Below are 23,395 nucleotides of genomic sequence, written 5' to 3'. Positions count from 1 at the left end.
GTGATAATAAAACACTAAAACTTAAAAAGTATTACCGGTAGATATAATGAACACAGTGATCAATCTGACAAATTTCGTAATAAATTAAAATATTGTATAAATTGTTAATATTAACACATTATCATAGTTTAATATATTTAATTTTCGGGGGGATAGTTTACTATTTACTGTTTGTCATTCTTAGCTGAAAATAGTCTATGTGATTAATTATGAAGCAGTGGTAGATAAATAGTATTTTTATAGTAATTTCCACCAAAGTTTCTCTCATCTTGCAAGAAAGCTGTATTGTTACGCAACAGGGCTGATCTCAGTACACTTTTACATAGTCATTCAGAAATTCAACCACAGATTAGGTTGAATCATGTGAATAAAATGATGCAACAATTTTATCACTGGACTGACAGTGACACGTTTACTTATAATTCTACATGTACATTATAAATATCTGTAGTAAAACTGCACTTAATGAACTGATTGAACTGAAATTGAATTCACTCCAGCCCTGAAAAATATAAGAGCAAATTAAACTAAACACCCACTGGCTTCTTGGAACTGCTACGGCAAATAATATAATTATTGTATGTATGTACATCATATACATTTTTTTAAAGAAGTTACATAATGCACAGGTAAAAGGGTATCTATTAGGTACATATCATTACAAAGGTCTGTGACAGTATGGCGTTGTAAATATACAATTACATTGTCATCAGAAATAGCAAGTGTAGTAAGATATGACTGCTTTTCAGCATCGTACTTCATTTTTTTGATACTTTAACGGCAACTGCAATTTGATGTGATTTTGATATGGAGATGTCCAGACCTTATATGAAAAATATAGGACTTTTCCAGCAGACCCCAAAATAACAAGATGCTTAAAGACAGACTTCTAACGACTGTGTAGGCCACACTATAAAGAATAAAGAGTAGGCTCTACTTGCTAAGCAGCGTTTTAAGGGAGCGGGTGAGTGCGTTAGCTATGGCCGACATGGTACTGGAGTGGCGGACCAGGGCTTTCACGCTGTGCTCCCCTGGTGCTCCCACGGTCGCAGCCTCAGCAGCTTTGAGTAAACAGATGTAGTTCATGACAACCTCGTCAACCTTAGCCACAACCTCTCTCTGTTGGTGTGAGGCTGAGGCTCCGAGCCCCCGAACTAGACACATACAAGCTTCGCAGAGACAACATAGCACCTGAAAGCTACAAGTTACAGCCAGCAGCATCTCCTCAGGACTACTGTGGGCCTGTGCCATCCTCCGACATGCCCGGCCTAATTCTTTTGACTCAACAGAGAGGAGCTGCTTAAACTGGGATACGTTCTGGAGAGGCATCTGGGGTCCACGATCACAGCGACCTATGCTGGATCTCACCAGTGCAATGAGCTCACTGGCGTCGCGGCGGACGTCAATGAAGCCGGAAGGGAAGCCATACATGTGGTCCTTGAGTGCATTGATTCGTGCGAGACGGTCGCTAAAGCTCATGTTGTTGAGGACCTCACCATAAAGCTGCTCACCAGCTACATCCACTGCCGAGCCACAGGGCAATATGGCTGATGCAGTGGCACCGCCATTCTCAATATCGTTCTCACCACGGCTTCTTCTGGGCCTTTCCCACTCAATCTCATCCTCTTCTCCCTCAGTCTTACGTTTAAAGAAACAATAGCTAAAAGGCCCATTGCATCTCCAGGGACTGGTATCCAGTTTTTGAGAGCCCTTCATATGTTTAGCATCTTTCTGCAATGGAAATGCCACAGACGCCCTTCTACTGTCTACTGTACAGCCTGCAGACCAGCATGTGTGGGCAGAAACAGATCCCTGGGAGTAGCTCTTGGAGAGCCGTTTCCTTGTTGGCCTCCGCTGGACTTTGGTCTCACCTTGCTGGGGCACAGATGGTGACAATGGCTGCTGGCTCCGGCTTCGAGCAGGCTTATCAAACAGAACCTCCACACTACCAGAGCTGGCAGTCACGTTGCTGGAGCTGCGCTTTAGCTCCCGTCCCCGTTGCAGGCTATTGCAGAAGTGATCTGTCTGCTGCATGGTTGGGTTAACAGCCTGAACGTGGTTTTGCCGGGACTGGACTGAATGGATGGTATCCTGCAAGCATTCCGATTTGCTGAAGCTAGAGTTGGCTTTTGAGATAAGAGACAAAGGAGGTGGAGGAGGTGGTGGTGGTGGTGGTGGTGGGGGAGGTGGAGGAGATTGTGGGTTGGGAATCGGAGATGTAATGCAAGCCCTAGTGCCAGTAGATGTCTGCCTAATAAAAGCAGAAGGGTGGTCTCCTCTTCCTAGTGAGATGGTGTTGAGTTCTGCTCGTTGGCCACTTACACTGGGGGCAGCAGAGAAACAAAGAGAATCATTAGGACGAGACTGAGGAGACTGACGAACTGCATGCTTTGCCCTCGGGTCTGATCTGAACCAGTCCTCAGTGCTGCTACTAGGTTGGCTTCTTGACCGAGGTGGAGGACGGTTAGTGTTACCCCCACCCTCACGGTTTCCACCAGTAATGAATGCCCTATCACGACTGATACAGCCCTCTCTCTTATACAGTGACAGGAAGTGCTCTGGGTCCATACCACTCCTCTCTAGTTCACTTTCCAAGCCAGAAAAAGAGCTTCTCCTCTCGGCAGTAGCTCGCCTGAAATCTAAACTCTCATTCATGTCATTCAGTCTCTGAGCATGCATGTCAGAACTTCTTTTGAGTTTGGCAGGTAGTGTTGCAGAATGGTATGTCTGTAGATTTTTATTTGCCAGCTGCACTGGGGTGGCAGTAGGGTTTACTAAATTTGGGCTGAGGAATGGGGATGATATGGAGGAAGGCATACATGGGCAACGAGCAATGGTGTTCCCCCTATTCTTAACCATTTCGACAAGCTGAGGGTTACTAGTGATAAAGCGCCTGGTATCCTTTTTTACTGCCCCTCCCATGCCTGCACTGTGCAGCTTCCCTCCCTGATGCATCTGGCTGACTGTTAGATAGTTAATTAGTTGTCTGTAGGCCTCACTGCCTTCCTTCTGGTTCAGGCCCTTGAAACAGGCCTGTTGTTTAGCATGCAGATCATTGTGGGGCCTCTTGCTCCCAGTACCTGTGGTCTCTTTATGCTTAGATGGTGTGGCTGAGGAGGGCCGGCCTGGTTCAGCCCCAGCAGCAGGAGGGTAAATGTTGGGCAGCATTTTCCGAAGGAGGGCAGGGTCTGCATGAGGGTGGAGGTCCTTTCCTGGAGTGCTCTGGCTAGGGATGCCACGAGGAATTCCAGGTTTGTTATCTTCATAGTTTAGCACTCTGAGTAATGAGGAGGAGGAATTAGAAAGTGGGTGCCTTTGCAAGCGATGTCGTTTTGATTCAACCGCACCAGGGGCAAGAGGTGAGTCAGTCGGGGTGGCACAGGCACTACTGTTCGTGCTGCCACCAGCATCCAATGATGAGCACAGAGAACCCTGTAGTGAACTGTGGGTTTCTCCTTGCAAATTTGAAATCCTTTTTGCTAGATGGTATTCACACAACCGTGCAACACTCTGCTGTCTAGAAATCGGCAGATGATCATTTTGTATGTCCGATCCCTGGTCGGTCCCCTCTGATCTGGATGTTTTGGTTGGGGACAGCAATGATGCTACAACTAGATGTTCATCTTGCTCAGCAGCTGCAGTGCCACTATCTGCACCACAGTCCCCCGAGTTGGCAACATCTAACAGGCGATCAGAGGTAGTGGAGGAAGGGCGGGGGAGTCTGTGATGGTCGTTGGGGAGATTGTTCATTGCGCCATCAGCAACAGGATTTTCTTCCAAAAAAGAACTCTGTCTTGTTTGACTCTCCCCTCTCTCACAGAATGAAGTTCGCTGCTCCATTTCAAGATGGCAGCAGCTCCCACCACTCTCCCCCCGATGCCCTTCCCTTGTGCTGAAGGTGTTGTACTTCCCACTTGAGTCTGCAGACTTTTTGTGATGCTTGCCTCCTGGTGTGGTGGAACTTGGGCGCTGTAGAGTGCATGAGAGGTTAGTCTGGGACCTCACCACCAAGCTGTCCGGCCCTGATGATGCAGTGTCCAATAGGGGGCTTCGTCTTGGAGGAACTGCTGGAGGTTGAAGGTGTCGTGTTGGACTACGGGCTTTCTTCTGGATTGTTCCTGCTGTGCTGGGTAAAATGGGAAATTCTGTCTTTTCCTCAAGTAAAGGTTGGTACCCTTCCCTTGTGGCCACCAGAAGACGCATGTGGCTCTCATTGAGCCTGTGAGTAGCAGCCAATTCTGAGATTTCAGTCATCTCTGAGGAGTTGGTCTCATTGCCAGAATCAGAGGACGACTCTTGGCTGAGGCCTTGAGACGTGTAAACACCTAGAAGATAAGAGATACAGAGTTAAAAATGGGTTATGAAGCTAACAAAGCTATCTGCTTTTAAATGTGTACTGTAATATATATTGCTCCCAGCTATGACCATATTTGCAATCGATGAGAAGGCACATTATAAAAATAGTTTCTGCACAGATGTCATGAATGTGTTTTGGGAGTTTGCTAACTTAAAGCGGGCGAGGCAGACTAAAGCTAAATGGCAAAAGAGAAAAGACCAAAAATAACTACAAAAAGAGCAAATAGTTACAAACCAATAATGCTGAACCTTTCTGTGGTGAAACAAACATTTAAAATCTCACACATTTTTAGTGGTCTAATTATATAAAATGAGAGAGACTGAAGACCATAGACCGAGACACAGGATTTATTTGGATCAAGTCAAAGTGAGTAAAATCCAATGCTAAAACAAAAACATAAATGATGGTGATCAAACATTACTGTACTTGCATTAGAATTCAACAGACCTGGATTGTTCCTGTTGGGTGGTGGTGGTGGGGGCGGAGGCCTCTGTTCGGAGACAGACAGAGCCTCCAGTGCCTGTAGAGTATTCATGACTGCATTGTCCAGCCTTCTCTCCCCTCCCATGCTGCCTTCCCCCTCCCCGTGTGTTGGAACAGCATCAATTAACGATACTGGGATGTCATCATTGTCACGTGTGCTTAGCGGCCTTCCCTCCGGCGCAGTGTCCTCGTCTGAACTGTCCCGAAAGCCTGGTGGCGGAGCTGCAATTGCTAGGTTGAGTGTCTGAAGCAGTGTGTCGTCGTCATCCTCGTCAACGCTCTGGTCTCCCTCGGGAGGAGGCAGCGACGTCAGGTCGATGATGTCATCTGTAGAAGCTGAAAGCACAAGGAAGGAGGCTTTGCCAGCTGCAGTGGCTAACCCTTCTCCTTGGTTTCCACAGTTTTTATCCCCACCTCCGCTGTCATCACCGACTGGTGTCCCTCCTGCAGAGTCTTCTTCGCCGGAAGCGTCATCATCATCCTCCGCATCGTCTGTTGTGTCACGATAAAACAGATCCCTTAGCAGTGGCTCCTCACCGCCTTCCTCAGTTATAATGTTACTATAGACATGCGTTAGACCACTGAACTGAAACGGCACCATGTCCTGTGGACGGCAGGCTGTGTTGTTGTGCAAGTAGGGTGGTCTGTGCTCGGGTACCTCGGGGCTCTCCAACAGTCTTTCATAGCCGATGTTCTTTGGCTGGTTCAAGGGTGGGTTCCCACCAAAAATAAATGACACTTTGGAGCTCCGAGGTGAGTCTTGAGGTTTGTGTCTGGTAGCTGGGGGTAGAGGAGGGGGCAACGGACTTCTCCATGTCCCAAGGTCTCTGTCAGGGTTTTGGGATTCCTGGAAGTAAGGAGAGATGCTGTTTTCTCTCCGTCCATTGTCTGAATACTCAGAGTCCCTGTTGTAGACCTCTTCGTGGCTGGGTGATGGCTCCTCGTTGTCCCCCAAAGATGTGCTGTATGGCCATTCCAAGACACGATCCTGTCCTGCAGAACGCAGCAGAACATGGTCTTATTATTTTAGGTGTATATATTTTATGTTGATTAAATTTTAAAGTGTCTGCCTCCTCTTGACTAGACTTTTTGAGTGCTCCACTATAATACTTTTGAGGTTTTATGCTGCACTGTAAAGCATAAATGTTTAAGCCTTTTCTTCTCAGCTTGCTTGAATGGTTTATATGGAGTGTTCGGCCAGGACAAAGCCCTTGCCAATCGTTTCTACAACTTTCACAAGGAAAACGGTGATGGGGAAAGATACAATTTAAAAACTGACTGCAAACTTTTATGAATTACATCTTAAATTATTTTTTTGTATAAATAAGTTGCAAATCCATCCAATTCTGACCACACACAGGTAGATGCACACATATTTAATAACAACTCACTATTGTCATCCCCTCCTGTGCTATTGGAGTGGGGCATGCTGAAGATAGATCTCCTTGAATCCACTAGGAGGCGGTAGTACCCTGCTGTTAGACAGGCAAGGTTCATTGCATCACTGGAGTCCATGATCAGTGTGATGGGCTGTGAAAAAAAGAAGCAAAGGGAGGGCATAAGGAGGGAAGGAAGAAAAACAACAGATGCTATCATTTGTGTAGGGCGGAATAACTGTGCTCACCCTGACATCCAGAACATGCAGCTCCAGTCGGACGTTGGTCTCATCCTCAGTGAGGATCTCTATGCGGTTGACATGGCTGAAGTCGGCCAACAGGGCCACTAGGTTGGTCCGGGTGTTGATGACATGACTGATGCCGTAACGGGGGCCCACCAACAGCGTCACCTCTGTCTGCTTCTCGCCTTGCTACAGAAAGCAGTGTGTATGAATAACGGTTACTAGTCATTAGCTATGACAAACTGTTATCCTAAAAGATTTTAACATTGGCAGAGATGCAGTTCCAAAACAAACAAATACTTCCCAGAATTAATAGCCTTACCAAAAGTATTGATTTGAACTCCCTCCCTCCATAAAGTCTGAGTTCGCTGAGGTACCTCAGGTAGTGCACCTTGGCCTGTAGCGCGGTCAGCTACACAGAGAGAAGTGTAATACATTAGAAAGCATCCAAAACCAAATCACTTTATCCTGAACAGACACATTCGTCTTCTTTTGTTAGAATGTAAAGCACTCTCAAGCCATTTTGATCTGGACCATCAATTTTCCATTACATTCCATCATCTCATTCAAATCTGATCAAAATCTGAAGCGCTGCAACCACTGCTCTGCTGCTCTTCACGGCTTGCTTGTAGAGATGTTTTCAGCCATTTAGGGTCATGGGAATTTGAAAATTTAAACTTGAGAGTACCAAAATTGAATCTTTTACTGATGCATTTTTACAAACCTTGCATGTTTTATATATTTATTGTTAATTCTTTGACCACACAGAATTATGTATCAAACATGTCTCATGTGACATGTATTATGTGTGTGTGTGCCATACATATTAGACTACTAGGGTAGGCTACACTATATACTGTATATATATATATATATATATATATATATATATATGGTACAACCTCCTGATGTTGCACCTAAATTTAAGAATGCCATCAGTCTCAGAAACAAACTGCTAATGGGATGTCTGACCTTGCCAGACATTTCCAAAAATAATCTAGTTTTTATGAATTTCTTTCTCTTATCCACCACCTTCACACAAAACTAGGTGAGCAGCCTCTTTTGGTAAGGCCTGAGTGACAACCTCAAGGCTGTAATGAGGAAGCTAATTTGGAGCATTGACGTTTTGAATTGCATGTCAGTTTGTTTGCTGGTGTTGCCTGACCATATTTCTCCCTAATGAACAGAGTGGATATCAACTGCCACTGTGAATGCAAATGATTTGTCAGCTCATCATACTGCTTGAGGCTTTGAGGGAAGAGATCAATGTTCCCTAAGTGTGACTGACATTTTATAGATATTGTACATACACATATTTTTAATCAGTGTGTTTAATGTGAAATACGTTCTTTCATCCACCACATGAAGCTGTGTTGGGTAGATTAAGTCGGACATAGAGCAATGCTAATTTCTACTGATGAGTGATGTTGCCCAATCATTCAGCTTCAGTGAATGCTTCATGGCTTGGTGACAATCTCGTAGATCATTTTTTAGAATATGTACATAATTTTATTTTCTATAACTTACTTAAACATGCAAAATATTTAACCAATCACAGAGGAGCCTGGCAACTGTAAACAGTTCAAACACCTTACCTTCTAAATATCTATTGGCTTGGGTTGAAAAGTAGCGCTATTACAGCGGCAATCATAAAAAAGACAAATGTCATTCATCCATATGATGCATTAGGGTGTTGTGCAAACTCTGATGGGGTGGTAGAACCATTATTACATTCTGTATGTCCGCTATGAGATGCAAATCTGTAGGACGACGTTATTTAATTGTTTTGACTCATTGTGTCAGATCTTTTCAGTTAGAAAACCACGGGTTTCACACTGGATATGCATTGTATTTTACAGTAAAAATAGAGACACATAGAGAGCTTAGACACACTGAAAGAATGTGGATGTCATACATACAATTATATGAAATATGGCTGTCATGAAAGAAAATAGACTAGACTTGGAATTACAGAATTTGGAGTCACAACCGACTTAGACTGCCAAGAGATCTGACAACTTATTATAATTATATTTTTCTAAAATAAAGAGTAAAACCAGCAATGTGTTTTTTATCTCAGTACATTCTTACTTCCCTGTCCAGTCTGTGGCACTCAGCGCCAAGCTGTCCATCTTTAAAAGCGGCTCAAAAGTATGTAGTCATTTTAAAAGAAAAAAAGAAAAGTAATTTCTGAAAAAAGCTGGGCTCTGTAGTTCTTAGAATTATGAGTCATGACATTTGGCTAGGATTAATTCATAGTTGGTAGTCTTGTGATGGCAGCATGATGGTGTATGTGTGATAGACTCAAAATAAACTAAGGGACTCATGGCGAAGAAACATGTCACCAAGAGCAATGTTGTGAGTTTTTAATCAAAGTACAGTATCTTTTTTTCCTCATCCGCAAGCATCTATAATTCAGTTTGCAAGCTCTAGTGTCTTCTTTGAGAACAAAATAACACAATTGTATTCCACGTGTAGCTAACCTTATTTGCACGACAGATGATAGTAAATCACTTGCTTAAGTTGACACTGTTGCATGGGTTAATTTAGTTTCGGCATGCTGTGGATTTGTACATGTCAAAGTGAAAATAGGTGTTACAAAATGAATGACTGCAGCATCAATACAGTTTTACATAGAGCTGAAAAGTTCAGCTGAAGTTAGATCCGCGGCCCCTGACCGGGGCATGTGCAAATATGAATATCTTATTATGCACACAGTTTGGCAATTAATTTTGCTTTCTATTCACATTAGCATTCAAAGGCTGGCTTCACTGAGGGTCTTAGGTTGACAAGGGTGAGAACCTTTACAAGGTTGAGCATGACAACAATGCTATTTTAGGATATTGCATCTTAAAACAGGGAGACTACTGTTTGTGCGCATGAGTGTGTGTGTGTCGGAAAGTTTAACAAGGGCAAAGAAAGACAAGGAGAGCTGCTTACTTTTTTCCCTGGAGGCACAAGGTTTTGGTTGGTTTTCAGTATGTGTGTCAGAGCCTTCTTGATGTTTTTCTCCTTCATGCTGGACAGCACGGCAGGAGGCAGAAACAGTGGCAGCCCCCACTCCTTTCTGTTGAGAGGAGATTAGTTTTTGAAAAAAAAGTCCCTCTTGGAAAAAAAGTACTTCTACCAGACCTTGGATGCCGTTTAATCTCAGACAAACTGTCAGTTACAGAACAGAACACTCAATTGAAGATGTCTCTAACCAAGGAGGGAACTAGGACAATGAATCCCTGATAAACTTCTGTAAACCCATCAAAAATATAAACTCTCTAAGTCAGACTATTATTTATAATTGATGGAGTTTAGTAACACTACAGGTTATGTTGCTAGTGTCGAAACACACGTCATCTGCACACAAACTTACTGGATGTATTTTAGGGAGACCTTCTGGCTTTGTCTGGTTGTCATGGTTAGGATGTACATCTGCAGAGCAGCCAATCGTAGCGCAGCATCGTACTTCAGCTCCGGGCCGAACCGTTCCAAGACCACATCGTTACAACTCTATGGCAAGGCAGGAAGCAAAGTTGCATAAGAATCCCAAAGTCACGTTTTTGGGCTTGTGATGTGCATTTCATCACTCAATTGAACAATTCCAGCAGCAGTGCATCCTTGCTACGCTGAAATAAGTTGTTCTCAACCTTTGGGGTTTGAGATTCCTGCAAAAGGGATACAGTTTCCAGTCCCTGATGAAGGACTCGGAAACACAAAGTGGTGAACTCTGACAAGAACAAATGATAAGCTTTCCTTCTCTCAGGGTGTTTCACTTGACTAATTATCAAAGGAATCCTATGGGGAAGCTATTTATTATTTTAGAGACAAGTAGTTAATGCAAGAGTGGGTGTATTTGAGGACTTTATTTGCAAATGAGAATGTTGTCCTGACAGTATCCATTCTGTAACTTTGTTAATCACCAAAAATAATTTCCAAACCACACATTAGATCATATCCCTCGCAAACTTGACAAAGTATTTTACTGAATCAATTTTAGGACTTTACTGGTGGATTTGCTCACCTGTACATAGAGGTATTCAAACGCCACAGCGTCTCTCCGGAGCAGCTCCACAGGGTCCCTGGGCACAAAGCTGATCCTAAAGAAACACTTCATCTTGTCACAGTCAGGCCTCTGTGTCACCTGGGGTCACAGTCAGGAAGGAGACAGAAAGGGGAAAAAAGACATGAGGGTCATTGATGAGCAGAAAAATTAACACATGCACAGACCAAGAAAAAGCAGCGCGAAAACCCCTCAGGTTTGTACCATAGTGCAATCATCATTGGTGTAAAGGTGGTATGGGTTACAAGACATGAGTTTAATAAACATGTTAGTCTCTTCAAATCAAGAAAGACGGGCAGGGACGGCATGATGTACAAAGTAAGACACTACGGAGTTGCATTGTGGGAACTGTAGGATCCAGTGTTGTTGGTGATTGACCCATACTAGGGACTAAAAGTCAGGACCTGTCAGCCTAATTGTATCCATTTTTTTAATCTTTCTCCTAACTTCATGGAAATGCAATGCAAAATTGATTGATCAATACTATGATGAGATGTCATTCCATTACCTGCATTCTAAATTACTTATTAAAAGCTGTGGTATGCAATTGTTTTTTTTGCCACTGCAGCTTTAAGTTGTGTGTATTATCAGCAACATGTCATTAAGTATCAGATATATTCATTATTCAGCAGAATAGCTCCTGTCAGTGTTATGTTATCATATTTCATTTAGTTGCGATTAATTATTACTAAAGCATCATATTCCGTGAAATCATTATAGCTATGGAAAATCTGCAGAGTAACTAGTAACAATAGCTGTCAAACAAATACAGGGGAGTACAATGTACAATATTTACCTCTGAAAGACAAGTACCTCTAATTTATATTTTAGCCTAGTTCTTAAGTAAATGTATTTGGTTACAATCCAATGCTGTTGACTGTTATAGCAGTTGAGGCACTAGCAGCAGCATTAATATTCCTGCCGTTATTCAAAACATTACAACATAAATACAACGGATGTGTAATTCAGCAGCAGTAACCCTGAAAAAACAGATGTGCTTGCGGTGGTTGTCCATGTACTTGATTCAATTTCTTATTCATGACAAAACCACAAGAACATCATCAACTTTCAAATAATGGTAATACTTTATAAACCATTAATCAGCATGTGCATAGAGGGCGAGGGGGTTTATTTTCTATTTCAAAGACTACCAGCTTTCTCCTATACATCAAGACTTAGACTCAGCTGTCTTACAGTATAGTGTGTGTACGTTTTATCAAGCGTGTTACACTGCCAGTATGTGTGTGCCATGTGCAGAACTTCACAACTGAACTGTGTGGTATGAATATTAAAATTGTTCTCTTGTGATCCTGCAACCTCATTAGAATGTAGCGGGGACTGTGGATGAGCGTGTCTTTGTATGTGTATGTGTGTTTGTGTGTGTGTGTTTGTGTGTGTGTGGGTGTGGGTGTGGGTGTGGGAGGGTAGGTGTAATGTGAGCTGTCGCCCCTGCTGTGCCAGTGCTGATAAATGACACTAGGGTTCAAATGCTGCTTGAATACTGAGCAGGGTGCATGCACGTTTGAGTGTGTTGCACTTTTGTGTATGTGCACGTTTGCATGTGTGTGTGTGTGTCAGACTCAGAGAAGTCAAAGAAAGTGAAGGAGGAGGAAACATCTCGAACCTGAGTAAGCATCTCCTGTTCATGCAGGAGAAGCAGTTTGCTTCCAGAGCCTTCCGTCCTGTGCTCCAACACCAGGGAGAAGTGCTCGATGCATTTGATTGACAGCTTCTCTTGCAGGGTCAGGATCACATCCTGAAGTAAATACACAGCATGAACATTTAGATAGAGTAGATGCCTTATAGTTATGTATGTTGATGTTTGCAGTTACTGTAGTTTCCAATAAATCAATGTACTTTTTTAGTTTTGTACTAAGATGAGAAGGTGCAATACCAGTATTATTTGTTTTGTCATTGTTCCAGTTTGAAAACACAGCTTGGTAATAAGTGGAGGAACTTATTTGTAATACACAATGGCACTATGCATGTCTTATTTTTAAAGTTAAACTATCTAGATTTTGTGCTTGACATTTGCATTGTTCATGGACTAACGAAACATTAACCTTGAAAAGAAATCTCATAAGATGTAAATGTTGTAATGTGAAAAGCTATGGGTGGAGCGTAGACAACCATTGAAACTCTGGACATGTCTTCTCTTCAAACAATAATTTCTGAGGTGTAAATGTGATGGAACAAGGTCAAAATATGACTGTGTTATTGCTTTATTTTTTTTTACAGCAGAGGTAGAATAGACAGTAGAATATTTTCTTTTCTTATTAAAACTGTTTAGAATTCCCAACAATTGAGTGAGTAAAAATTGAATTTTGTTTTCTATGTAAATTTACTAGGATCTTTCTTCCTTATTAGTTACTTTTGTTAGGTGTGTATTTATTGTGAACCACATCTTATCAGTCATTTGTATCTGCTATTGTAGTCAAATTAACCTTTATAGCTAGCTAACAGCTTACCAACTCACATTGGATAACTTGGATGGCTTGCTAGCTTATTAGCATATCTAAAATAGCCTCTAATTCGCAAGTTCGGTAATATGACAATGATAAATAAAAATGAACTTTAAATCATGCTGGTGTGGTGTTAAAATGAATATTATGAAGAAAATGGTAGCACATATTCCATATAAGCATTGCATTGTAATACAGGTCATTGTATGTCAGTGTATAGGTTCTAATGACCTAAATAGATTTTGTAAATCAATATTAAGCTAAAATTAAGATAACAGTTAAAGTCGTTGCAGTGAAGCTGAGCAAACAAGTGACTCAGCTCTTTTACTTCATCTACATGCTGGGAGCCACAGTGGATCAAAACTGAATCTACAAGTCAAGAAATTTGAATATGCTCTTTGCCACCTTGCCTAAATAAATGAGATGCTCAAACAAATGGAACCCAAACAGTGATTGAATTTAACGGTGTGTGCACCAAGACACACTAATTTGCACTCTAAATGAATTTCTCCCTTTAAAATGATATATGCTGCAGAGACTGCTAATTTTGCCGAGCGTGCCTTAAGGGCTGGACCACACACACACACACACACACACATACACACACACACACCTTGATAGAGGTACTGCTGTCGAAGCGAAAAGACTTTGTCTGCCCGTTCTCCAGATAGACCTTCAGGACATTTGGCATGAACAGAAGAGAGTTGTCCTTCACCGGGTTCTGCAGAGAAGGAATGTTATCACTTTTCATCCAATGCATTTGAGGTCTCTTTAACTGAAGATGTGTGGTTCAATATGTAAACAGATTTAATAGAAGTGTCTTGTCATAACACATTTTTGTGATTGTCTTATCTCAACTGGCCATCACTCAACTGTCTGTCTTATGTAGTAACCATCTGGCATTGCTCATATAGGTCAAACATAAATGTGTGTGTGTGTGTGTGCGTGTGTGTGTATTAGAACTGACTGGAACCTGGCCGTTTACAATGACCTCTTCTGCAAAGCGCACTTTGACCGGATTGGACTTGAGCATGGCTTTTTTGGCTGCACTGATGAACGCTGATTTAGGGGACTAAGAGGCAACCGTCCAAAGAGAGAGAGAGAGGAGGGAAAGAGGAAGAAAGAGACAGACAGATGGAGGGAGAGAGATAAAGAGAAGCATAAGCACAAGCACAAATGAAGTGGGGAAAAAACTGGTTTCAAACATCAACACAATAACCACTAATTTCTTGAAATTGAGAAAGTGCAAACATTTTCTACATGCAATTTGACCAGAAACACAACCCTGGTTCAACACCACACAACCTTAAGAGGAGGATGAATGCATTTAGTTGGAGGAATACAAGATTATCATTTAATCCCCTTTAAAGCAAAATGCTTTTTTCATGGAATTTGGGGACAATACTAAAAGTATTGAATATCACCAGCCTTATCCGTTAAATGCAGGACAGTTTAACAGGCTTGGTGGGGAGTCAAGACCTGCCTACACTTTGAAAAAGTAGCAGGTCCGAACCACAACTCTATACCTCCCAAAATATGATGTGGTCAGTGAAATTCATGGAGTTGAACTTATTTTTTTTGAGTATGATTATGAGAATTAAGAGAAATGCCGCAACATCCCTAGCATTGAATGAAGAATCCAGAGTCATCACGATTATGCTATTGTTTCTGATAATTGTATAAAGGAGTCATTGTTGTGGCAAAAGTATACATTTTTAAAAATGCAACCTGTAGCAACCTGTTTAGGGAATGAATGTGTTCAGGAAAAGGGGATTCTGAGACTAGATAAAGAGAGCAAATGTGGCAACTTGAAACAAAACGTTGTATTCCGTGCAACAACACACGTACATATAGAATAATCCTTTTTTTGGATTTCATTTAAGCCCCATTTTGATTAACGTAACTGATACATACAGCAAAGTCCCTGTGGTGCATTTTGCAAGAGCTGATCTACTCACGGGAAACGGTTGGACAACAGTCAACATGATGGATTCTTTGCAGCTCCTAAAGCAGGAAGACCACAAATCACAGCATCAACAAAATCATCACAAAACAACACATCACAGTGAACAACAATGGCAGATAAGCAAAAAGGAACTTGATTAGCTTGGCTGAAATGGAATGAGACGCCTGTGGCAATCACCACTCACACAAAGCTACACATACTCTCATTATTTTCCCATTTTAAAAATGTAACAGTATTTCTGGTGAATCAAAAAATAAGAGTTAATAAGGTCTCGCCAAACTGAGTGCATTGAAATAACAACAAGCACTCGCTTTCTTATTAATTCTGAATATTTATTGGTCTGAAAGTTATGTGATGAGCAAATGAGTAGAGCATGACTAATACGTGGCAAGCAATTCCTTGGAGTTTTTTGTGAGATTAAAGATGACATTTTAAAAACAAATGATTGATAATTACTTTGTTTCATTGTGACTGCTTTTGTGCAATGATCAGTATTAAACCAGACATTTTAAAGATCCAATATTGTAAAATATGAAATTTCCAGGTATTTTTTTTCTTCTTTTTTTGTATGTAAAGCCGTATAGAGGTGCTACGTAACTTCTCTGAAAGTATCAAAATGCTCAATCCAGAGAGAAATGCACATAGCCCATTTTCAGACCCGGCGCCTTTAAATGGGCTGTCAGGACTTCTGTAAGGTTGTGATGTCAACAGTAAACTATATATAGGTAGAAAGTGCTGCTTCAGTGCAGTTACAGTCATTGCCTGGCTGCAGCAACAGTGCAGACAGTGAAGACCCGGAAATGCTGACGAATCAGAGCAGACTGTTTTTTTTCGGGAAGGGGACTTAAAGAGGCAGGCGCTAAAATGGAGCTTTTTAGACAGAGCATTAATACAGGTATGGTCAGACAGACAGTAGGAGAACAAATTAATGTGTTTTTTGAACATTAAAGAAGGTAAACATGTTTCAATAGAAACCCAAAATACAAGTATAAACCTAAAATTGAGTATCATGTGGGACCTTTAAATGTTTCAAACTGGTTTACATTTTTTATAATGAAAAAATTCAAAATTGCAGGATGAGGGTTGGACTATTAAGCCGATTTATGTTTTAAAAATTGTACATGTATGTGCTGTATAGTAATAGTTTTGCTGTTGTATAGTATTTGTTTTGCTGTATAGTATTTGTTTTGCTGTTTTTAATATATGAATTCCCTGTGCGGCGTCCTTGAGTGTCGAGAAAGGCGACTTTAAATAAAATGTATTATTATTATTATTATTATTATTATTATTATCAAGCATTGGATTCTATGGCTTTTTCAACTTATTCTCACTGCAGATAAAGCAGTGTGTATTGCTTTGAAGACCACAAATAAATTCCACGCACCAGAGAAAGGATATCTCAAAATTTGGATAGATAAAACTATGTGCATGGCTGGACACCACTAGAGCTAAGCAGAACAATGTATTATTCGTAATCTGAGTGAACTGGCTGTTTAAATTTAGGTTATCATTAACTTTAAGTACAGGGTTTGGGTATACAAAATCTACCACTTGATTAACCTGAACTGAACACAGACACAGCCCACAGCGTCCCCGTGTTTTTTGTGTTCACCTGACGAGGTCGATGACTCGCTCTCTAGGAGCTGAGCTGACGGGTTCATCGTTGATCATGATGATCTCATCACCTGGCAACAGCCTACCCTCTGATGGACCACCTACACGCACACAAATACATGCAAACAAGCCGTAGTTGACACACACACACACACACACACACACACACACACACACACACACACACACACACGCACACACGCACACACGCACACACACACACACACACACACACATCATTCAGGAATGAATCAGTAGGAGAACAGCTGAATGGATGGTGCAAACGTGTGTGATATTGTGCATATAAATGTGTCAGCTTAAGGGATTTGGGTGTGTCCGTCTCCCGACACATGCAATAGGTGTTTGATAAACTGCTGTGTCCTCAAGCTCACATATTCCTTTCTTTGGCAAACAACTCTAAATAGAATATGCATTAGTTTAATTGTCTGCTTGGAATTCAGCACCGATTGATTATTGAGTTGCCTAATCACTGTGTTTGTCTGTGCAGCCACTGGAGCTGACAGCTGATAGAAGACTGTAAGCACTAGTTTGAAGACAATCAACCAAAATAAACAATACTTCCAGTAAAAATTATTATTATTCTGTTTATTTTCTTTGATTTGTGGGGTCAATAGCACTTTCTTGTGCAATCCTATTCCGGAGAAGTCAACAGTCTGCATGGTTTACTTTTAAACCGTGGGTTGGAGAGAAACACATTTTCAATTACTCTGTATGTCTGGCACATATTGCAGAAATGACATAAAGTTGACTTGACTTAAACAACCATTACAGCAACTGTTTACACAGATTCTGCAAACAGTAAGGAGGAACTAATAAAGTAGCTCAGTGCAATATTTGAACATGCATACCTGGCTGTATCAGGGCTTGTTTTCCCACTTTGTTTTGTTACAGTCTTTTAGTTTAATGTTTTAGTATTGCCGGTTCATTCTGTTAAATCTATCATTTAGAAGACACAATGTGTTGTATTTAACCATTTTTGACTTGGGCGACTCCTTGTGGTAGAAAAGACCCAGATATAATATAATAGCCACCAGAGCATAACGCCTACCTGGTGTGACAGAGCGGACCACCACTGGTTTCTCACTGCCTGCCACAAAACCAAAGCCCAAGACTGGGTCCCGTCTCATCTCTACCAGGCGAGGTGCGGGGGGGACCCCATCCAGGTGAACCTCCTCCAGGGAGCTGCACTGGGACACTTGGCTGGAAATAAAGAAGAGGAGGAATGTGATGACTGAGAAACATTCAACCAAAATCTTGATGTGGTAAAACAATTAAAGGAAACATGACATTGTACAAGTTACTTTGACTTTGATTCTCTAACAATTGGCCAGTTTGCTGACCCACTAATCCAGAGAGATGTAAAATGAGTCGGCATTTCTCTTCAAGAAGATGTGTGGCCAGTAATGGACGCAATAACAGTTACCCGGATCAAACCTGTCCTGCTTGTTAAAGGAGGGTCTCTTGGTGCACATTAAAATTCAATCAAATACTGTGATTCATTCCTACACTCAAAATTAGATTTAGCTCTGCAAGAAAACATTAAACTTTGAATCAATGATTTGAGCCATTGGACCAGCTGTCAGAGCCTTGGCTCAGGTTTGGTCATTAGCACAACATTTTATGCTTAAGAGCCACTTAAAAAAGAGAGCACAGGTCCTGCATTCATAAAATGTCTCCGATCTGTAATCTGGAACCCATTTACTTTTATATCCACATACAAGTCAGCAGACTAGTCCAAATAAAAGGGTACTGGTCATTTAACAAAGTTACAAGTATTCAATATTACTGTGTAAAGGTCCGAAATGTCTACACAATGTCATGTAAATAGCCATACATAGCATGATTATTACTTTTTCAACAGTCATATACACGTCTATGTGGTTATGATTCACAAGGCTCTTGGTTTTTCAGGTGGACAAAGTGATGTTAATAATGATGCATGGCCAGATCAGGAATGGTTCCAGCTAAGCAAAAATGACTGTGTTGCATTTTGCTCTTTAGAAATGACTATTCAATTATTTTTCCCTGCAGCTTTTCACGTTGATTTCACCCGTATGTATGTTAAATGATGCGAAATAGTGAGTCTAGAGAAAAGTCTTTGAACTTTCGGAGAGACTAAATCCACTGTTACTGTAACTTTATTGTGGGTTAACATAGGTGAACTATCCCATAGTCCTTTTCTGTGACTCACTGTAAGTCGGTCATGAGAGCACCACTCAAATGTAAATGTTCCTTATTAAATTAAACATCCCTGGTTGGTGAAACTCAGACGCCTGTCTCGAATAGGACACTGAGAATGCAGGTTGCCTGTTAATTAAGACATTATATATGCTTTCAGCGGTGTTCACTCATTCTCTCTCTCTCCATCCATTTCTACCTCCCTCCCTCTTTCACAGTTTAAAAAGCTCCCTTGGCAGCCATTGCTTCCACGCTGCACTTTAAGTTCCAGTACATGGTGTCCATTGTTACCCAGCCAAGATCCATTCCATCTTTTGTCTGCCTCCAGTGTCCATACAGCAGAGCGCATGTCATCCATCCTAACCTTCACATCCCATTTGTCACGTGTTTTAATTGTTTGCAATTACATTCTCTCTCAAAATATTTTATTTATACATGGATATGCAGCGTTGCTTAAATCTGCCCTGTTGATAAAGCATTTTCAGAACAACCGGGCCCGGAAAGGGACTTTATCACCAATCTGGATCAGTTCTGATCTCTGTCACCTGCTTTCACTTCGGTGCTTTCTCATTCTGTCTCTCATTATCACATTGATCTGCATTGTACATACGGCGCAGAACTCTCAAACCAAATCTGTCAGTAATGAAGCATGTTCCAGTCTGTAATGTGGGCTCATCTTCCCTGTCAGGGTCAGTGGAGTTTAATCCCACGGGAGGGCAGAGCTAAGATGTCAGGGGGGTCAGCGAAAAGATAAAGACAAAAGGCCAATTCCTGGTGTTGCTGCTAGTCATGGAAGAATGGGAAAAGCATGCACAGCCATGCGCTATATTTTAGGAGCCAGGTACTGACAAATATTAGTGGAATAATAATCAGTTAGAAAAAGTTGGGAATAACATTGTCGCACCTATCTCCACAGCGCTGCGGAGGAAGGTCTGTCCCATCCACATAACATTCCAGGATGGGAGAAGAACATGCTCTGGCATCTCTTTGAAACCAATCACAATCACAATCGTGTTGGGCGGCGCTAAGTGCTGGACGCAGCAACGCTGCCTATTAAAATATTTTTAAGAAGTGTTCAAAGGTTTTCGTTGTGCAACAGAAAACTCAGATTGGATTGATAGTCTGGCTAGCTGTCTTCAGAGATCTGTGAAGCAGTCCGCCATCGACCTCATAAATCAACAGTAGTTTAGAACTCCAACACAAGAGTAACGGACATAAAAAAATGAAGGAAATCTGGTGGAATTTCAGGTGACACCGGAACATTCCCATAAATTCAACGTTGCTGATTTATACTAAGAATACCTTTTATCAATATCAACATCACTATCAATGTCAGTTTCAGTTCAGTTCAGTTCATGACTTTACTGGACCACCATGAGTCAAAATACAGTCCAGGTCAAATAGTAGCATGTCACAGTTACATAACAAGCTCAACAGACCTAGCTAACCTGGTCTTAGCCACCTGGCACCACATACTTTCACTGGGCATATGAGAAGGGCTGGTTTGATATTGAGATACATGTACGGTGAGACTAAACTAATTTGGCCAGGTTTTTGTATTTTATTTCTATTGACAAACTGACTTTCTTTCTCTTACAAATTTATGACAATAACTGGCTCAGGACAATGTTGGATTTGCAGGATTTTTTACATTAATGTGACTTGGATTTCTCCGGTATTTTACTTGTTCAGGTTGGCCTATTGAACTAGTCCTTCCCCTATTTCGACACTTAGGCAGAAGTATGCACCGCTGTCAGGTGTACAGTATGTCTCCGAGCGGATGTCAAGAAAAGAACAACTTGTGGTCCTTCAAGGGAAGGAATGCAGTGGTGGGCCCTGCTGTGAAAACAACTGGAATTTGCCCATTCTTCACTAAGGAGCCACCTTTTCAAAGTGTGCGCAGAGCTAAGTATCGTTGCTCGACACCACGACCGTGACTCCAATACCGGTTCATGAATTAGGATTTTTTCAATTACAATTTCGTAAAAATCCATTTTGACAATAATAAATTACAACATCACCGCAAAAAACATTTGTGTTTATTTTTCAACTCCTACTATGAGCCTCTCTCTGTACTTAATGTAGAGTTTTCCCTGCATGCTTCTACAAGGTGTAAAGTTAGACAGCCAATCACAAGCTTTATTTGTATTTATTTTATTTACTCCGAGATTTACTTGGGCATTGAAATGTGGTATTGAATGACGAGGCATTTTTCAACACTCGATACAAAGGAGGCAGTTTGGTCAGTGCATAAAAAGCATCGAACTCGGTACCCAGCCCTAAATAAACATCATCCTAAGCACTCAGTGCATCCTAAACAAGCTCATACTTATTTATTAAGATGATATCTACTCAGTGTAGTACTGTGTTCCTAAGGAGGATGAATGCACTTATTTAAAAGTCACTTGGCTAAAAGCACCTGCTAAATGAATAAAATGTAAAGTAAAAAAGAGACTCCTTCCTGGTATTTCATCTATTCACAGTTTCTCAGTGGAAATTCTTTAAATGTACAATATCTTAACACTGTATATCAACATTGTAATTTATGTTACATCATTTTGTTCATGCCACCCACCTGTACATCCATCTGAGGCAATGTAACACAGATGAAAATGTACCTGTGTTGGGTGTGAGCGGGGAATACTCCACCAGAGCAGTTGGCAAGGTTTATAAAGCATACCCTCAGGCAAGCTTGCAACTATCTATGTTTGTGAGTATCCACAAAGGCAGGAATATAATTATTCCACACACACAATGTGAAATCATTTACCCAATTAAATCTACTGCAAACCCTTAAAATTGTATATACTGCCTGTGCAAGAAATAAATACACTGACACTTGATTGAAGAACCATAAAAACCTGCTGGGCAATGTTAGGTAAGGTTAGGGGAATTATCTGTCCAATATATTTAAATCAACTACTGCCTTTCCTCACCCTCACTCTCTTTTCTCATTCTTTCTCTGTCTCACAGAAATCCAATTGTGATACTTAATCTGCGTCACCTCTTCTAAAGCCAACAGCTTTTCTCTGGGAACAAAGCCACATAACCAGAGCTGTCTCCCCTCTCATATTTGACTCCCCCATCATGAGGATGATAAGGGTGATAATTTAATGGGGAGTGGCAAAAAGAGGAGAAAAGGGGCAGAAAAGTTGAGGGATGAAACAAATGAACAGGATGAAAGGAGGAGAGGAAATAAGATGCAAATAACAGAATGCAAAGAGAAAGAATTGGAGGACATGCAGTATCTTAAGAGGGTAGGAAAATAATCATAGTGTGCGCCCAGCGTTGAATGTTTTACTTTATCAATATTGCATTTGTCCACCAAAGCCAGCGTTGGGAAAGCCAAGAGACCAAGGTAAGGGAATTGATGCCAAGATGTCAAAGCGAAGAGGACAGAGGTAAAGGAAAGGTCAAAGACAAAAAGGTAAACATAGGAGAAGGCCATGTAGAGGTAAAGAGAAGAGATAGAAAATAAATAAAGAGAGGAGACATAAAGAAGGATATGTCTTAGCAAGAAGTAGAAGTGCAAGACAAAATGGAGAAGAAAGAAAACATGATGTCAAGTGGCAAAGAGAGTGGAAAAGTAGAAGAGGAGGAAAGGTAACTGGTGGTAAACTGAAGAGTGGAAGTGGAGAAGGAAACCATTGGCATACACAGTCAATTAATTGACAGTATATTTTTTCCACTGCATAAAGCGATTTGTGGATCAAAAACATCATGTTGATGCAAGTTAATTGGCTCGCAGCTTGTCAAAATCAGACACGTCTGCCTAACACAGAGCCTGCTCCACAGTGTTTACATGTATTCTGGATTCATTGGGCAGAATGTCCTGTATGTCAAGCCGTCAGTGCCGGTCCAACTTGAGGATTTGGCTGAAAGTTTCTCCCCGCAAAACAAATTAGTCAGACAATTGACACTGAAAGCACACATGGAATACCAAATGACCTGAACAACAGCTACTTTTTGTGCTTGTAGGAAGGAAAGGGCAAGTGAAACAACACCCATAACACTGGCTCATTAAAGTATGTTCGTAATTAAACTAGAGAATTCATTTTGGGAATTGGCAGGTTGAAGGAAAAACCCAAAACAATGCAACGTTAGTCAGCTGAAACAACTTTTGAAACCTGCACCACTACTCCTTCTGCAATGGAACTTCATAATGCAACCACATGCATCTCTATAGTAGTAATTATCTATCATCCATGCATGCTGGTGTTTGTGATCTTACTGGACATACTTGGTGAGGAAGTCCCGTCCCTCCCTGGTGTTGGTCATGCTGTCCCAACTGTATGGAGGCCCCTGCAGTCCACCCCAGGAGCCCGGGCCAGGGGGCGGCCAGCCTGACATTTTGTTCTTATGGCTGAAACAAAAAGAACAAAAATCAACTTAAATTTGATACATGTACATATAAATCTGAAAGCCCACACATCTGGAGCTAAGGGTTGAGTTTTTTGCTCAAGGACACATTGGTTGATGTATAACAGTGGGAATTGAACCTGGGTCTCTCACACCCAAGGGATATGTCATGTCCACTGCGCCATCACCACCCTTGCATCATGTAGCATGTTTTTGTCAGTGTTATGTGGTAGATAAATAAAGTAAGGAATTCTGTCTCAGTTTCAACCTTCAATACACTTTCTGA

General features: G+C 41.3%; 1 protein-coding gene across 4 annotated transcripts in view; it reads right to left on the bottom strand.

Moving 5' to 3' along the window:
- Positions 1-141: 141 nt before the first annotated feature.
- Positions 142-23,395, bottom strand: part of LOC117939339 (FERM and PDZ domain-containing protein 4-like) — a 57,819-nt gene continuing 34,565 nt past the window's right edge. For 3 of the 4 annotated variants that reach the window (XM_034864572.1, XM_034864573.1, XM_034864571.1), the window contains exons 2-16: positions 22,991-23,113; positions 17,621-17,772; positions 16,550-16,652; positions 14,930-14,975; positions 13,939-14,043; positions 13,585-13,692; positions 12,134-12,265; positions 10,471-10,590; positions 9,823-9,959; positions 9,399-9,525; positions 6,781-6,870; positions 6,465-6,647; positions 6,232-6,370; positions 4,805-5,833; positions 142-4,325 (exon numbers count right to left, since the gene is read on the bottom strand). In XM_034864572.1, coding sequence (XP_034720463.1) covers positions 934-4,325; positions 4,805-5,833; positions 6,232-6,370; positions 6,465-6,647; positions 6,781-6,870; positions 9,399-9,525; positions 9,823-9,959; positions 10,471-10,590; positions 12,134-12,265; positions 13,585-13,692; positions 13,939-14,043; positions 14,930-14,975; positions 16,550-16,652; positions 17,621-17,772; positions 22,991-23,113 — 5,986 coding nt within the window. In that variant the 3' untranslated portion in view covers positions 142-933. The remainder of the gene's footprint in view (positions 4,326-4,804; positions 5,834-6,231; positions 6,371-6,464; positions 6,648-6,780; positions 6,871-9,398; positions 9,526-9,822; positions 9,960-10,470; positions 10,591-12,133; positions 12,266-13,584; positions 13,693-13,938; positions 14,044-14,929; positions 14,976-16,549; positions 16,653-17,620; positions 17,773-22,990; positions 23,114-23,395) is intronic. The other variant, XM_034864574.1, reaches the window with a different exon arrangement.

The sequence above is a fragment of the Etheostoma cragini genome, chromosome 24, assembly GCF_013103735.1.
Source record: "Etheostoma cragini isolate CJK2018 chromosome 24, CSU_Ecrag_1.0, whole genome shotgun sequence".
Lineage (NCBI taxonomy): Eukaryota > Metazoa > Chordata > Actinopteri > Perciformes > Percidae > Etheostoma > Etheostoma cragini.
The sequence above is the reverse complement of the archived record's forward strand: the minus strand, read 5'-3'. Positions and strand labels throughout refer to the sequence as shown.